This window comes from Cnephaeus nilssonii, assembly GCF_951640355.1.
Source record: "Cnephaeus nilssonii genome assembly, chromosome: 8".
NCBI lineage: Eukaryota > Metazoa > Chordata > Mammalia > Chiroptera > Vespertilionidae > Cnephaeus > Cnephaeus nilssonii.
This window is the reverse complement of record NC_137079.1, coordinates 38651498-38668370: the sequence shown is the minus strand read 5'-3', so window position 1 is coordinate 38668370 and position 16873 is coordinate 38651498. Positions and strand designations below refer to the sequence as shown.

Genomic DNA, 16873 nt, shown 5'->3' with positions numbered 1-16873 from the left:
AGAAAAGTGGTTCTCTATGGGAAAGGGAAGAAACTGATGAGGGTAGGGCACTCAGGGACTTCAGAGAGCCATTGCCAACCTGCTTGTTAAGCTGAAGGATGCATTTTATTATTCTTGGTATCTCTTTGCATGTCTAAAATATTTCATGAAAAAATAAAAATATATATATGAAAGAAAGAATAATAAAACAAAAATTATTAAGGGTCTCAGCAATATTAACTGAAGTAATCATGCTCTGAAGATAAAATAAACTTTGAATTTATTAAAAATATTTCCAACCTCTATCAACACCTGGAAAATAATGGGGAAAAAATTAAGAATCATGCTGCTTCTTCAAATTCCTCAGTAATTCTTTCAGCACAACTAAAACTACAATTAGCCATTTTGGTGGAGAGGAAACAGGGAAATTAATTTGTAATTAAGTACTTTATAGCATTTACCGCTTATATTGTATAACTGATTTAGACATGATTTTAAGTGAAAATTCAATAGAGCAAGTAATTAGCATTTAGAGAATACAAATTAGAAACATACCAAATAAATAATATTAAAACTCAAGTACCTCATGCTATGGAGGGTAGTGCATTATTTATGAATAAAAATGATACCCATTTGTAGAACTGCAAAACAAATGAGGGCTTATCCTGATTATTTTAGCGATCAGTTTTATAACCTGTACAGAATGATTTCATTACGAAAAGTTAATCTGAATTGTTCTCCTTTTAAACAACCTATTAGTCCCAACAAAACAGGAACTGCAAGATATTGCCTCTCAGCAGGACTTGCTCTTCCTTGTTAATTCTGCTTAGCAGTGTGTCTGCTTGGAGAAAGTTATTGGCTTGCGATGACAAAGTTGTTTTGTTATATTTTATCAATATGTTCTTTTGTTCTCCATTGAAAAATTTCAAGCACCCTTTCTCCATCTCATGGGATTGTATGCTGAGGTTCTCCTGGCTGTTTCTGCCCCACTGTCCTTCCTGATGCTACAGATCCCACAGCACAGTGTTAAGCACTTCTGATACTTGTACTCTAGTAGAGGCGATAAGATCTGTGCATAAATGTCAATAGTGTGTGACAGAAAGTGACGATTGCCATAAAAAAGAGGGGAGCGGGGCAGGAATCTAGTATGTGCCAGGCCCTATGCTGGCTGCTTTGCAGGTACTAGCTGGGCATCTTGGGAAGGAGCTGAGGCCCAGATGCTTCTGGTAAAAGAAATGAAACACCAGCCATTCTTCCTACCACATGTCTATTTACACACCGTTTGCACTGGGCATGTGAGAGATTTGACATAGAGGTAAAGGAGAAAAATTTTATTCAGCTTTTGGTTCTGACCACTCTAGGGGTTTTTGTGGTTGTCTTTGAAATATTCATTTCTTGCCATATGATTAATCTAAGCCTATCATTTTTATTTCAGCCATATTGCCAATGATTCATTTAGGAGTGACCAAGTTATTGAATCTTGCCAGTAAGACAGGAGAGCAACTTTGCCGAGGGTAGGAAAATGGAAAAATAATTGTGCCGGAAGAGGGGATGGTGCTGGGAAAGGTGTCCTTGTTTCTAAGGAGACCCAGGCAGAGATGATCCCCTTTCCCCTCTAGATTTTATCATGGAGCCTGGAAATGTCACATTCATTTTGTTAACATGAAGACAATATGTGGAGAAGGCAATTGCATTAGTTTGCTGGGGGCTGCTGTAACTAAGTACCAAAAACTGGTACCTAAAACAATGGGAATGTCTTATTTCACAGTTCTGGAGGCTAGCAGTCAGAAATCAAGGAGTTGGCAGGTCCATGCTCCCTCTGAAGGCTCCCTCTGATTCTCCTTGCCTCTTCTAGTTCTAGGTGTTGGCCAGCAGTCCTTGGAGGTTCTTGGCTTGTAGATGCCACACCAATCCCATGGCCATCTTCTCCACATGTGTCTTCACATGACCTCCTCTCTGTGTATGTCTGTGTCCAAATCTCTCCTTTTTAGAAAATATCAGTCATATTGGATTAGGACCCACCCTTATGACCTCATTTTAATTCGATGATCTCTATTTCCAAATAAGGTCCCATTTTGGGGTCCTGAGGTTTGGACTTCACCATATCTTTTGAGGTATATAATTCAACCCATAATAACACCTGAGAGAATTCAGAGCCCTGGCTTCCTGGAATCTAATTAATCCCTTGAATGTTGTGAGATAAATTTCCTAATTGTTTAAGTCAGTTGGAGTCAAGTTTTCTGCTACTTGCAGCCAAATTATTCACACAGAATTATGCAGACATTTCAGATGGGATAGAAGGTAAAGGAGCTAATGGGGGTCTTGGAAGAAGTGGACAGCAGTGGAAGAAAGAACCTGGCTTGCTGGCCAAGCCTTTCACAAACATGCTCCCCTTGAGTGGTTATTTTAGAAATTCCTGAAGACCATCACCCCTGCACAGCCCCCCGAGAAAGGACCTCAGGTGCCAACAGAAGGACAAAGGACAAGGCCATAAAACTACGATGCGGGCATGGTCCTGATACCTGGTTCAAGCCACAGCCCCATCTGCAGCTCTCCCTGAGCGCATAAAAAGCCTGCTCCCTCCCCAATTCACCGCTGGCTCTTTCTTGAGTCAGACTACCTGCACCCAGGTGCCTGGAATAAATTATCATTTTGATTACACTGAGCCTTGAGTCCATTCTGTGTGACCCCGGCTCAACCCCGAACCTTTCAATCCTCTTAGGAGGGTTTGATGGCATGTTACTGGAGCCCAAGATACAGTAAGGTCCAATCAGACCAGTGTTTAGTTTGACATCCAGTTCTATTTCCTAGAGAGAATATGCCACCTGGATGGCTAGGTCAAGATCAGGTTTGAGAAACAGCCAGAGAAAAAGTATTTTCCTGGCACCAACACTAAGTCCCCTTTGCTAAGTCAGGCTCATCCTCCTCTGTGGGACTCCTCCTTTCCTCATGGCTGGTTCTCTCAGAGTCTCCCTGCATCCCATAGCTCTATGTATGTAATTGGTGGTAGTCAGCCTCCATGGCCTGGACCCAAGTAAAGATAATATAAACAATTGCTGATTTTTAAAGTTTACTTTTTTTTAGCTTACTTTTGGAGCCTCATGTGATTTTTCTTATATAAAATGGCTTCTCTTAATGTGCTGTGCTTTGACACATACTGTCATTAACCAACCAACCTCAACACCTGACCACTGGATAATGAGGGAGATGTCACAGGCCTTCGCTTCTTGGGTTTTTCCATTTCTGGTTCTGGATCTTACCTCTGAGCTCCCACAGAGCCTTGTGCTTGCCTTTATCAAGGTTTTATGTTTACTTACTGGTTACCTCCCTCAACCAACAATTTCTTGAGGGCTTAGGACTTAGTTGTATTTATAGCCCAGGATCACCAACATTGCCTGGCTCTTTCAGGCACTCAACAAATGCTTGGCGATGAGTAACAAATTTAGCAACAGGTTAAAAAAAAACACAACCCCCCAGGTTAATTAGTTTAGCTATTATATATACAGATATCTTTGCTCTCAACGCTTAAAATATATATATATGACTCTTATCCCAATATTATCTTTCTTATATAATAGAATTTACTATGTCAGCTTATGGTGAAGATATATACATTATTTTGGCCATTAAACGTTTAATGTTTCTAGATCCACATGGAGTTAATTTTCAGGATCCCTCTGGTTAGAGGCTAAATCTTCTACATGAGTTCTGCTTGTGGATTGATTTATTTTTAACTTCCTTTTAAGCGTAAGTGAAATCTAATGACAATGCTGAGGCATGTACTAGATGATCTAAAGACTCTTCAAATCTTTAGAAGAGTTTATGAGTTTAAAATTCAAAAGCATCCTTCTGGATTATACCTGACATGAAAATATATGAACTGTAAAACAGATTTTAAAATGTTAACTCTCACAAACAGAAAAGAGCAAACTTTATTTTAAAATTCTATTATGTTTTCATTTATAGGTGCTGCGAATCCTACATTCAATCTTTACTGGTCTCAGCATCTCATTCCATTAGATTATTTCCAGAATTATAGAATTAGTGCATAAGCTGCACATGTGCTCAAACACCTGCACCCTGCAGGAGAGACCATTTTAAATATTAAAACTAGCTACTCCAAGTTATCAAAAAGATGACAATATGATTGAACCACTGTTAAAGTGAAATTACTTTGATGTTAATCATTATTACTATAACAAGAATAATGACTTCAACCACATCTTTTTGTTCTTACCCTTGGAAATGTTGTAAATCTGTCCAGTTCTTCGACAAAGCAGAACATTTGCAAACTGATTGCTGACATAACAATCAAGAGGCTGGCAGTAAATACAACCAAACTCCCAAGCTTTTTCCCAGGACCAAAGATCTTGTACACAAAGTCTTCTAACGCAGGTGAAATCTTAATAAGCCGAACCACCCGAAGAACCTATTGGGGGAGAGAAGAACATACATATTCGATCATTTGTTTACACTAAATCTTAAATAAGTTCATATTAAACCTCATTTTTCATAGCACTTTATAAAATTGCACTTTTCCACTTAAGCATCTAGAGAGAAAAATTCACAATACAGTAACTAAGATATCAGTCTAGCTCACTATCTGTCCTATATCAAGGACTCAGTACAGTAGGTATGAAGTGGGGGCAGGTACAGGGGTGGAGCGGGTCAATGGGGGATGAAGAGGGAAATCTGTAATACTTTCAATGAAGATAAATTTTAAAAATAAAAACTAAAAGATGAAAAACAAAACATCCAAAAAAACAAAACAAAAAACAACTCAATAAATTCCAAATGAATGAATGAAGAGAAATGGTGACAACTGTTTTAACATATATTTCAAAATGGTATTAACTAGTACATGTTGAAATAAAATTGATATTTTTCTAATGTTCAAATATAGAGGAAAATGTAGTTCAATAGTATCAATACTCATCTATACTAATAAAAGAGTAAGATGCAAATTGACTGTACCTTTGTGACACCCACCAGCCAATCAGGAGTGAGTATGCAAATTAACCCAACAAAGATGGCGGGTTAATTTGCATACACAGGTGCCGAGTGGCCGGGGGCAGGCGTTCTGCACCTTCACAGCCGCTCCAGGCCTCTGAGCAGCGTGGGAAGGCAGAAAGGTGGCTTTGGCCTGAGCGAAGGCAGTGCCAGCAGCCAGAGGAAGGAAGGCCCATTCTTGTACGAATCTTCATGCATCGGGCCTCTAGTTGTCTAATAAAGTAAAACTTCCCAAGTGTTAGTGTACATTCATAAAAAATGTTTTAAAAACCTTCTGTCTTGGAGCCTTTATGTAAGGCTGAGACTGCTACCCTAATATCCATTCTCTCCATCCTGGAAATAGAACTTTCTGAATTTTATCCTAGGAAGGAGCTACCTAGGGCTGCAGACTACATTTTCCAGCCTCACTTGGAGCTAGGTATGGCCAGCAGACTAGGTTAAGGCCTATGGAAGGTGAAAGGAAGTGATTCTTGCAACTTTTAGCACATAAAAATAAATAAATCTGCCCTGGATACTCTTTTTATACGTTTCTTTGGCTGGGAAATGGAAACAATTGAAGTATACCTTTTGGACCAAAAATAGAAGCCTTGAATAGAAGATGATGAATCCAATCTGACACAAAAGACCAACTTCCTGGATGCCCACACAGAGATGAGCCAACTCCTTGCCCTGGACACCCACCAACTAAACAAACTTCAATCTTATGCAAACCTTGTATTTTTAAATCTTTGTTATATTAGCCTAGCTTGTTATCAAAACACCCATATATGTTTTACATGTATATGTATGTGTGTGTGTGTATATTTATATGTGCAAAAACTCCCACCGATAACTAACTAATAAATTTATTTTCTCATTCATTTAACATATACTGATTGATTGTTATGTGCCACACATTGTGTTGGACAAATATATTCAATGGCTATTATTACAAAGGAAGTATAAAAATATCTATAGCATTAAAAATATAAATGAGAATGTAATTAAAAGTTGAAGTATAAAATATGGAAAAGTAACATTTTACATTCAGTCTACAATGTTATCAACTTTTTATGTACATCTGAGAAGTAAAAAAATGTTGCCAATTAAAGGCAACATTATAAGATGGACCCCAAATTTAGAGGTATTAAAATAGGAAAATTGTCTTGGCATAAATAAAATATGGTAAGTAGTATGGTAGTCTGAGTTGATTCAATATCAGTAAGAGCTTAAGTTATCTGTGAAGGCTTCTTAAGGGAAGAAAGGTGAATAGTTTATTAAAAATACAGTAAGAGCCCTAGCTGGTTTGGCTCAGTGGATAGAGCATCGGCAGGTGGACTGAAGGGTCCTGGGTTCAATTCCAGTCCAGCGCACATGCCCAGATTACAGGCTCAAGGGGTGTGCAGGAGGCAGCCGATCAATGATTCTCTCTCATTGAATTTCTATCTCTCTCTCCCTCTCCATTCCTCTCTGAAATCAATAAAAATATTTTTAAAATACAGTAAGAAACAGGAAATGCTTTAAAAACCAAGATTTTAATTTTATACATACAAAATAATATATAATTTGTTTGTTTGTTTGTTTTGTTAATCCTCATCTGAGGATATTTTTAGAGAGAGTGGAAAAGAGGGAGGGAAGGAGGGAGAAAGAGCGAGAGAAAAAAATATCAATGTGCGGTTGGTTGCCTCCTGCATGTGCCCTGACCAGGATCAAAGTTTGAACCTATAACCCAGATATGGCTGTTGACCAGGAATTGAACCCTTGACCCTTCCAGGTGAGGGCTGATGCTCTAACCACTTAGCTTACCAGCCAGGGTAAAAAATAAAATATATTTGGATTTTCCTTTCTAGCATCCCTAGCTTCCTGCTTTCCCTGATTTTTCTTTGACAAATCATTACTACACTCATAAGGGGACTCCCAAATCCCTGAGATCCAGGCCTGACCAGAGTATTCACAATTATTTGATTCAGCAGAACATTTGTTGGACTTATGAGAGGTGTCCCCTTTCTTTGTTCCCAGTTGGTATAACTGTAAGAATCACATAAGCTTCAAGCTTCTGGGAGACATTTTTGCCACTACATGGAGAAAGTCAGCTTAAGAATGGTAGCAACAAAGAAGAAAAGTGACTGAGTCCCAATAATACAATTTTAGCCTCTGAATTTTGCCCCCTAAACTTTGAATTAGCAGGAAATATTGAGGTAACATTATCATGCTGTCAGAGCCAGCAGCAAGAGCACCACACAGCTCTGCTGGTCTGACTGGCTCTGCGTGCCTGTGAGTCCATGTATTCTTCTAAATTCTCCTAACCGACTATGCCAGGGCTGGCTCCTACTTGAACCCTGCCCACTGCACTAACTGTTGGGAACTTAGTCCAAGCTCCTCCTTTATCCTCTGCTCACTAGACAGAAGGTGTTGGGTCCGAGACCCTCTTCCTGGGGCTGGACCTCCTAGGATGCCGGGTATCAGCTATGAGAGGTTGTGGGTATACAAGAATGAGTCTTTATTGCAGAAGCCAGTGGCCATATAGCCATCAGATAAGAACAGTCCTCACAGCAAAGTCCATACAGGCAGGCAGCCGGACACGGGGTGGTAAATGCATATCTTTCCCATAAAGCAGCATCAGTCTCTGTACCCACAGCTATTATCTAAGCAGCCGCAGGCTGCATCCTAGACTCACCGCCTCACATCTTAGTGGTTCCTGAGCTCCCTGGCTCAGCAGCTTCTCCTGTCTCTCCTGCCCAGCTGCTCTCTCTAGCAGACTTCTTCACACACTCCATCCCAGCTGTTCTCTCTCCATTCTCCAGCAGACTTCTCACTCCAGCCTACTCCAGCCAACTAGCTGGTCAGTAACCTACTTTGATACCATTTACACAAAGAGGGCTTCGTGCCAATAGTGACATCAATCATATTGGCTACAGAAGGGCACAGTGTACCTTGTGTCCTTGCACCCGCTCATGGTATCTTAGCCTGATTAGGATTCCCAGGCTCAGAGTCCTTGAACATCCTGTTTAGGCACATGCCTAGAGCAGCCTTTGGCCATTCTGGTGTATTGATAACAAGGCCTCTGTGCTCCCACCCGCCTTGACTATCCTGGGACCTGGCATGGTTCCCACACATGCCTATTGTCTGAAGAACACAAATGGTATGGTCTCTAGCCACATGTCTAGTAAACAAATAGACAAATGTTTAAAGAAATCTAGAAAATGTATATTTCCTTCATGCTAAAGTCCTTCAAATTAAGCATTATATTACATATATGGTTAAGTTACCAGTTTTTCCTGTTATAATACTTTAAGTGTATATTCTGAAATCAGAACATTACACTGAGGCTATCTTTCAAAATAACAAGCAAGCAGCTTTATCATAAAAACCATTAAGATATTCATATTCATATTCATATTAATACCTAGAATACTAATCTGGGAAGATTTCACATTTTTATTAGAGTTGTTTATTCTCAAACATAAATGATAGGTATCTAGTGTTAATATTTAAATATAGGCAAGTTTACAGAAACATTTTAACTGGTTTATAGCTCAAATTTAGTACTGTGTGTTTTCCCCATTTAAATTATATTTAAAGAATTTCCTTTGTAATTTTGAATCCTATCCCAAATTCTAATAAAAACAGCCTATGCACATCTGTGCAATTTTTAAAAATTAATATTTCATTAGCTGGAAGAAACAGAGCTTAACACAACTCCCACATTGGTGATTTCATCAACAATTTCAAAGGATTAACCTTGCATCCTAGGAAAGCCAAAATCCTTATAATTATGCCTTTTCATTTATTTGGGGAGAAGTATGATTTTTATTCTGTCTACCCAACATGTTGATTTTTGTGTTCCTACTGATACTCTCACACATAAGGTCTGTAGAACATTTTGTAGTAGTTCCCAAGTCACATTTTCCTGGTCACATTTCTAAGTCTCTCTTAGAGACTATTCGTTTGATTAGTAAGTACTGTAGAAATTGTGTGGTTTAGAATATGAGCTGTGAAATTAAACTTGCTGGTGATGAGTTTCTACCATTTGCTAGTTATGTGGTCTTAGGCAAGCTCTCAAATCTCTTGGGACCTCAGTTTACATGTACACTGTCTAGCTCACATAATTGTTATGAGAAACAAAAGAAACAATGCACTCAGCACAGTGATTGGCCCATAGTAAATGCACAATGAATACCAGTCGGTGTCACAATTATCCCGGTATGTTAGAACCATAGCATTTTTAAAGACTATTAATTCCCATAGGACAATGCTGCCCTATGTTCATCCCCGCCCAGCTACACTGGTCTTGGTGCTACTCTTTGAACAAACCAAGTATGTTTGCACCTCAGGACAGGTGCCATGTGGTTCTTTCTACCTGGAATGCTTCCTCCCTGAGCTTCTCATGGATGCTTCTCACTCCTTTCAGTCTCTGCTCAAATATCACTTCTTCAGAGAGAGCTTCCATGACAACTTATCTAAAACTAGAGGCCCGGTGCACGAAATTCGTGCACGGGGCGGGTGTGTGTCCCTCAGCCCAGCCTGCACCCTCTCCAATCTAGGATCCCTCTCACAATCCAGGACTGCTGGCTCCCAACTGCTCACCTCCTGCCTTCCTGGTTTCCCCTAACCGCTTCTGCCTGCCAGCCTGATCACCCCCTAACCACTCCCCTGCCAGCCTGATTGATGCCTAACTGCTCCCCTGCCAGCCCCATTGCCCCTAACTGCCCTCCCCTGCAAGCCTGGTCCCCTCTAACTGCCCTCCCCTGCAGGCCTGGTCTCCCCCAACTGCCCTCCCCTGCTGACCCGGTCACCCCTAACTGCCCTCCCCTGCCAGCCTCATCGCCCCTAACTGCTCTACCCTGCTGGTCTGGTCACACCCCCAACTGCCCTCCCCTGCAGGCCTGTTCCCCGCCAACTTCCCTTCTCTGCCAGCCTGGTCATCCCTAACTGCCCTCCCCTGCAGGCTTGATCACTCCCAACTGCCCTTTCTTGCAGGCCTGGTCTCCCCAACTGCCCTCCCCTGCAGGCCTGGGTCCCCCTCAACTGCCCTTTCTTGCAGGCCTGTTCCCTCCCAACTTCCCTTCTCTGCCAGCCTGGTCACCCCTAACTGCCCTCCCCTGCCAGCCTCATCGCCCCTAACTGCTCTCCCCTGCTGGTCTGGTCACCCCCCCCAACTGCCCTCCCCTGCAGGCCTGGGTCCCCCTCAACTGCCCTTCCCTGCAGGCTCAGTCACCCCCAATTTCCCTCCCCTGCAGGCCTGGTCACCCCAACTCCCTCTCCTGCAGGCCTGGTCACCCCTAACTGCCCTCCCCTGCCGGCCATCTTGTGGTGGCCGTCTTGTGTCCACATGGGGGCAGCCATCTTTGACCACATGGGTGCAGCTATCTTGTGTGTTGGAGTGACAGTCAATTTGCATATTACTCTTTTATTAGATAGGATGACACCCCATCCCACAACCTCTATCATTTTTACTAAGGTTGTTCCTTTTTATATCATTTCTGGCGCTTGTATTCTACATTCTGTAGTATACTTATTTGTGAACTGTTTGTCCCCTCGAATTTAAGCTTACTAAAGTGGGGAACTTCACTGCCTTGTTCACCTTTCTCCCAACAGTATCTGGAACAGTTCATGGCACATACTATGTGCTCAGTTAATATCATTTAAATAAATAGATGAATAGCACCAATAATTAGTCTCAGAGATAATTGATATTTTCAAGGGAGTCATTTTGTACAAAACTGTTGACTTCACATTTAATTATGAAAAATATGAAATTCACTAAGGGAAGACTTGCTGCCAAGACAACGAAGAAAGGTCCACTGAAATGAGAAGTGTGAGGACCAACAAGAGAGAATAAAGTGGAGCCACAAGGTGCCAGTCTGTTCGGTACAATAGGTTCTTCATCTGTGAATTTGCAAAAAATCCTGTGACAACCAAGCTTCTTGAGAGATTTATTTTTTTTTAGCCACAAAATAACTGAAGCATGTAGGTTTGAATTATTTCATTAGAAAAATATACCCATGGCCATGTATAGAGAGATACCGATGAAAATCACTTAACTATTAATATAAACTATTACAAATTATAATCCAGAATTAAAGACACAAGTAAAATTTCAAATTTCATTGATTGCGTATTATGTGACTATAGCTATATAAAATTATTAGAAACATGAATACAAAGTCTAGATATTTTGTAAAAACATACTAGTAGAAAAACACCATAGATAATAACTATTAATAATTTGTAATACTTTGGTTTATTTCTTTGCAGTCATTTTTTACTTTAAATTTTTTTTTAAATATTTAAACTGTTTTCCAGAGAGTATTAGATATTATAATCTCCTGTTTCTTCTTATTCTGTTTCTTCATCTGTAGTAGGTGCTGAATAGATAGATATTTGTTTAGTAGCCATCCAATGGTTTGTTAATGACTTAAGATAGTATTTCCTGTGTAAAACCAAGTTACCTTCCAGTCATTTTTAGATGTTATATGATTTTATACTGTTTTGCATTTAAATAAAACAATAATATCTCTAAGTTATTGCAAATTCATCACAGCTATTAATTTTATGGTCAAATTGACATATGACTTGCTAAGCTATTCCTCAAATATTTACCATTTAAACAGTTTCCATGTTTTTTATCTCATAAAGAATTCTAATTTTGATCTATTTCTAACATTTTTACAAAAATTATCTGTGAGAATCTATAAGAATTTTCAAAACCTAAATATATCCTCTCTAATAAAATGGTAATATGCAAATTAACCAACTTCCCTTCTCTGCCAGCCTGGTCATCCCTAACTGCCCTCCCCTGCAGGCTTGATCACTCCCAACTGCCCTTTCTTGCAGGCCTGGTCTCCCCAACTGCCCTCCCCTGCAGGCCTGGGTCCCCCTCAACTGCCCTTTCTTGCCCTCACTCCGCTACATAAGCCACGCCCACCAGCCAATCAGGGTGAGTATGCAAATTAACCCCAATCCAAGATGGCTACAGCCACAGAGAGCAAGGTTTCCCAGGTAACAGAGCAAGCCAAGCTTTCCATAGCCGTTGCAGGCCTAAGCCTCCACTCAAGCTACAAAGTTTCAATTATAGAAGGTAAACAAATTCAAACAAATGGCGGCAGAATGGAGCTTGAGAGAGCAGGCCAGGGTTGCTGCCAGCAACAGGGGAAGCAAAGCTTTCTGCACACCCTGGCCGGGCTCACCCACTTAAGGCTACAAAGTTTCAATTGTAGAAGGTGAATTAACTGCCACAGAAATGGCTGCCGGAGCCCCAGGCTTGGCTCCGCTCCAGGCTACAAAGTTTCAATTGTAGAAGGAAAATAAATTCCAGATAACAGGGCCTCCCCTTGGGTTGCCAGGGGGCGTGGCCGGCCTGCAAACCACCACAGGCCCCTCGCTCAGGCCACCCCACACCCCAAGGGAACCCCCACCCTGATCCGGGACACCCTTCAGGGCAAACCAGCTGGCCCCCACCCGTGCACCAGGCCTCTATCCTATCTAATAAAAGAGTAATATACAGATTGATCATCACTGCAACACACAATATAGCTGCCCCCATGTGGACACAAGATGGCCACTACAATATGGCCAGCAGGGGAGGGCAGTTGGGAGGCACCCGGCCTGCAAGGGAGGGCAGTTGAGAGGTACCAGGCTTGCAAGGGAGGGCAGTTGGAGGTGATCAACCCTGCAGGAGAGGGCAGTTAGGGGTGACCAGGCTGGCAGAGGAGGGAAGTTGGGGGCAAACAGGCTGGCAGGGGAGCAGTTAAGCATCAACCAGGCTGGCAGCAGAGTGGTTAGGGGGTGATCAGGCTGGCAGGCAGAAGCGGTTAGGGGCAATCAGGAAGGCAGGCAGGCAAGCAGTTGGGAGCCAGCAGTCCTGGATTGTGAGAGGGATGTCCGACTGCCCGTTTAGGCCCGATCCTGGTGGGACATCCCTCCAGGAGTCCCAGATTGGAGAGGGTACAGGCTGGGCTGAGGGACAACCCCCTGCCGTGCACGAATTTCGTGCACCGGGCTTCTAGTTTATACTATATCCTTGTTGAAATAGGCATCAGTATTTTTTAAATTTGGCTGATATGATAGGTTTATATTAAATTATCATGTAGCTTTTGACTATCAGGCATATTTTCTATAATTATCTATAATGGTTCTCTAAGGTAAGCACTACATGCTCATGTTGATTTTGTGAAGCTAGATAGCAGTGTCAACGGGCCTATAATGCATGAATGTTTGGGAAGCCCATTTGTATCAAGAGTTTTGAACATGTGTATATCTCTTGCCTCAGCCATCTCACTTAGGTAACCAAGGCCAAGGATATAACCCAACATGGGACAAGGGATTTATGTGCAAAGATGTTGATGGTACTAAAAGCTTAAACCATGATAGTCCTCTATGATTTCAATATGCTTAGTGGTGATTTTTCAAAGATCATCTTTTTATGTTGAAGTGTATTTGGTTTTCATTTTTATGAATTATATTTTCATGTTCTTTTATCCAAGTAAATAAATGAGTTTTCAGGTTATAGCATCTTAAGTTAATACAGCTCTGAAAATGACAGCTTTGGTGTTACCAATAAATAAAATCAATGAAATTGGAATGCATTTTCTTTCTTTTAAGAAGTTGGAATCTTATTTCTCTGAATTACTTCTTTAAATTTTACTGCTACTTTGTTCTCTAACAATTTTAAAATAATTATTAAGAAAATAATGCATATTATGATATTTCCATAATAAATTATATAAATGACCAATTTTTAGTCAGAAAGTAACTATATTTGAGATTTTAAAATTTAGGATATCACATATGTATACTTCATTATTTTGAGCAAGTATTCAAAAGAACAATGAGTACATTGCTATTATTAAACAATCATGAAAGGCATAATTAATAATTACTTTTGTTTACTGATAATTATAAAGTAATATATTTTAAGATTTCACATTTGAAAAAATAGATATCCAATTATTATAAATAATTACAGGTATTATTATTTAATCATCATAAAGAAATAGGCATATATAAATAATGAAGTTTGACTTACAATTTTTAAGGTAAGTTTTATTTGTTATTTTAATTGTAAGTCACTGTTGAGTAAACATATGTTGGCTTATTGAAAAGAGAGATCTTCCCTTGGCTTAATGGCTCAGTTGGTTGGAGCATCATCCTGTACACTAGAAGGTTTTGGGTTTGATTACCAGTCAGGGCACAACACCCAGGTCATGGGTTCGGTCCTGGGGGCACATACTGGAGCAACTGATCAATGTTTCTCTCGCACATTGATGTTTCTCTCTCTCTCCGTCTCTCTCCCCTACTTCTCTTTAAAATCAATGAAAACATATTCTCAGGTGAGGATTAAAAACAAACAAAAAAACACAAAAGGGAGATTTCCACTTGGAATTAAATTCTTATTTCCTACTCTTTAAAGTGTGTCAACATCTTATGTAGTTTAAAATTTGACATATACATAGATGTATAATAACAATGTATATGTAATATACATATCTTCACATTGTGCTAATTTATGAACTGTATTTTTAAAACATCTTCATTTATTACTATGAATTTTCAGGAGTTTTAAAAACAATGTTACAATTATGAACATACTATTTTGGGTATTTAAGATGTCATCAGACCTATCTTAAGTGTGCATTTAATAATTATACATAACTGTTATATATAAACTTATACAATTATTATTATAATGTGACTAGTATTTTCTCTGGAATAAATAAATATCTAAAGACAAATAGGCATTATTTGTATTACCTGAAAGTATGTGAATTGAGAATGATAAAGATCTGGATATACATGAAGAGTAGTTCCAATCACAAGTAATAGCTCAAATTTGTGGAGAGATGAGCTAATATATCCAGTAAATCCCAAACACCATATCTTCAGAAGTGCTTCCAAGTCAAAAAGTACGGTAAAAGCCACCTAGGTGAACAAAGAGACAGTGGAATTGAAATCTAAAAGTATAATTTTTAAAAAAATATTTTAAATATTTGTCAGTGCATAAATTTCAGCCACTATCATATAAAATGAAGAGACCACAATAATCTAGAATGACATTTTATTTAAATTAACTAGAGGCCCAGTGCATGAAATTTGTGCATGGGTAGGGTCCCTAGCGGCCGCCGGCTGGGGGGAGGGGGGCAGCTCCCTTCCCCTGGCCGCCTGCCCCGCCTCCTGGTCAAACTCCCGGTTGTGGGGACAATTTGCATATTAGGCTTTTATTATATAGGATAGTTTGAAACATACCAACTAGAACCTAGCATACCAAATATATCTTAAGTAATTAGAAAACTTGTTAGAATGTTACATGTTTGTAAGTGGCATTATTTCTTCATTATCCACTATTTGGTAATATTTAAAAGTCATTTCTATTGATAGAATTACTATATACACAGAAAGGGAACATTTTTCTTTTAACTTTATCTTTATTGTTTAAAGTATTACTGATGTCCCCTTTGCTTTTGTTCCCCATTGACCCCTTCCACTCTACACTTGCCCCTCCCAGGCCTTCACCACACTATTGTCTGTGTTGATGGGCTGTGCATATATGCATACAAGTTCCCTTGTTAAGCTCTCCTCAGCCACGCCCCCAACCCCGCCTTTCCTTTGAACTTTGTCAGTCTGTCCCATGCTTCTAGGTCTCTGGATCTATTTTTTTCATCAGTTTATAAGGGTGCATTTTTATATTTTTATATAATTTGTTTACTCTAAAGATAAATTTTCTATAATGCACATGGTATACTATAAAACAACTTACATATTAGTAAGCAAAATTAAACTAATATATAAATGTTTAAATATTATTACCGGTATGTTTTGGGCCACAAACAAATAGAGAAAGATATATTCTATACCAAGCAATTTATGTTTGTGTATATGCACACATACATTAACATATTAGTACATTATATGTCCATATTATTAGTTAATAATCAAAATTACTATATTAATGAATTAGCTTAACCTCTTAATCTATCACATTAATTCTATGAATTTGTTTTTACAAATAACAATATTATAAAATACACATGTAAATATAGTGTGTATTATTTCTTTACTTGTCCTATGGGTAAGAAAACTCATTTTACAAAGAAGATTGCAACTGGAATGAAAATGTGCAATACCAGCTTAACTACTAATTGAAGAGCACAAGGCTGAGTATTGGAATCAGTCATAACATATCCCTCTGAGGAGATACCAGATGATTTATTGGAAGAAAGAAAGCTCCCTTTCCTTTTTTCTAGGCCAACATAGGATATCAGAAGGGATTTTCTTCCACTCACATTTGAAAAATGTGGAGAAAAGCAGAATTTTAATAACATTTTAGAAATAAAACACTAAAAGCATTACAAGTGGTTAAATAGGATGTAGGGAAGAAATTAACATTACTTTTCCATCTAGCACTTCTGTAGACTCAAGTTGCTTCTTAATTTGAATTGGCATGTCCTTTTAAAAAATATAAAACAGTAATACATTTGAACTGTTAAATAATCCTAAATACACAGTATTAACAAATTCCCCTGTGAGCCACTTTGCATATTTCCTTCTTAACATCTCCTGTCTCATCTAAACATATATGTACAATCACATAAATGGGCTTACATTTTATATGTCACTCTGCAACTTGCTTTTCTCACTCACCAACAATCATAGACAACCACCCCACCCTCCTGGGATAAGAGATTTGGTCCTAATTATTCTTTTCATCAGCTGCCTATTTCCCATAGCATTCAATGTTTATTTAATTCAACATTCTCCCTGATGACTCATTGAAGAATAGTTTTTCCTTGATAAGAAATCATCGGGGAAAATGTTAAGCATTTTGCTGCTTCAATAACAAGACTACATTAACCATCCTTATACAATATCCATATTTATTGAACTTCCATGTCTAAAAAAAGAATCT

At 39.2% G+C, this 16873-nt stretch overlaps 1 protein-coding gene across 3 annotated transcripts in view; it reads right to left on the bottom strand.

The window, feature by feature from the left end:
- Window positions 1-16873, bottom strand: part of NALCN (sodium leak channel, non-selective) — a gene marked incomplete at both ends in the record, with an annotated part of 271462 nt that overhangs the window by 146243 nt on the left and 108346 nt on the right. For all 3 annotated transcript variants that reach the window (XM_079779627.1, XM_079779625.1, XM_079779626.1), the window contains 2 exons: window positions 4217-4408; window positions 14722-14889. In XM_079779627.1, coding sequence (XP_079635753.1) covers window positions 4217-4408; window positions 14722-14889 — 360 coding nt within the window. The remainder of the gene's footprint in view (window positions 1-4216; window positions 4409-14721; window positions 14890-16873) is intronic.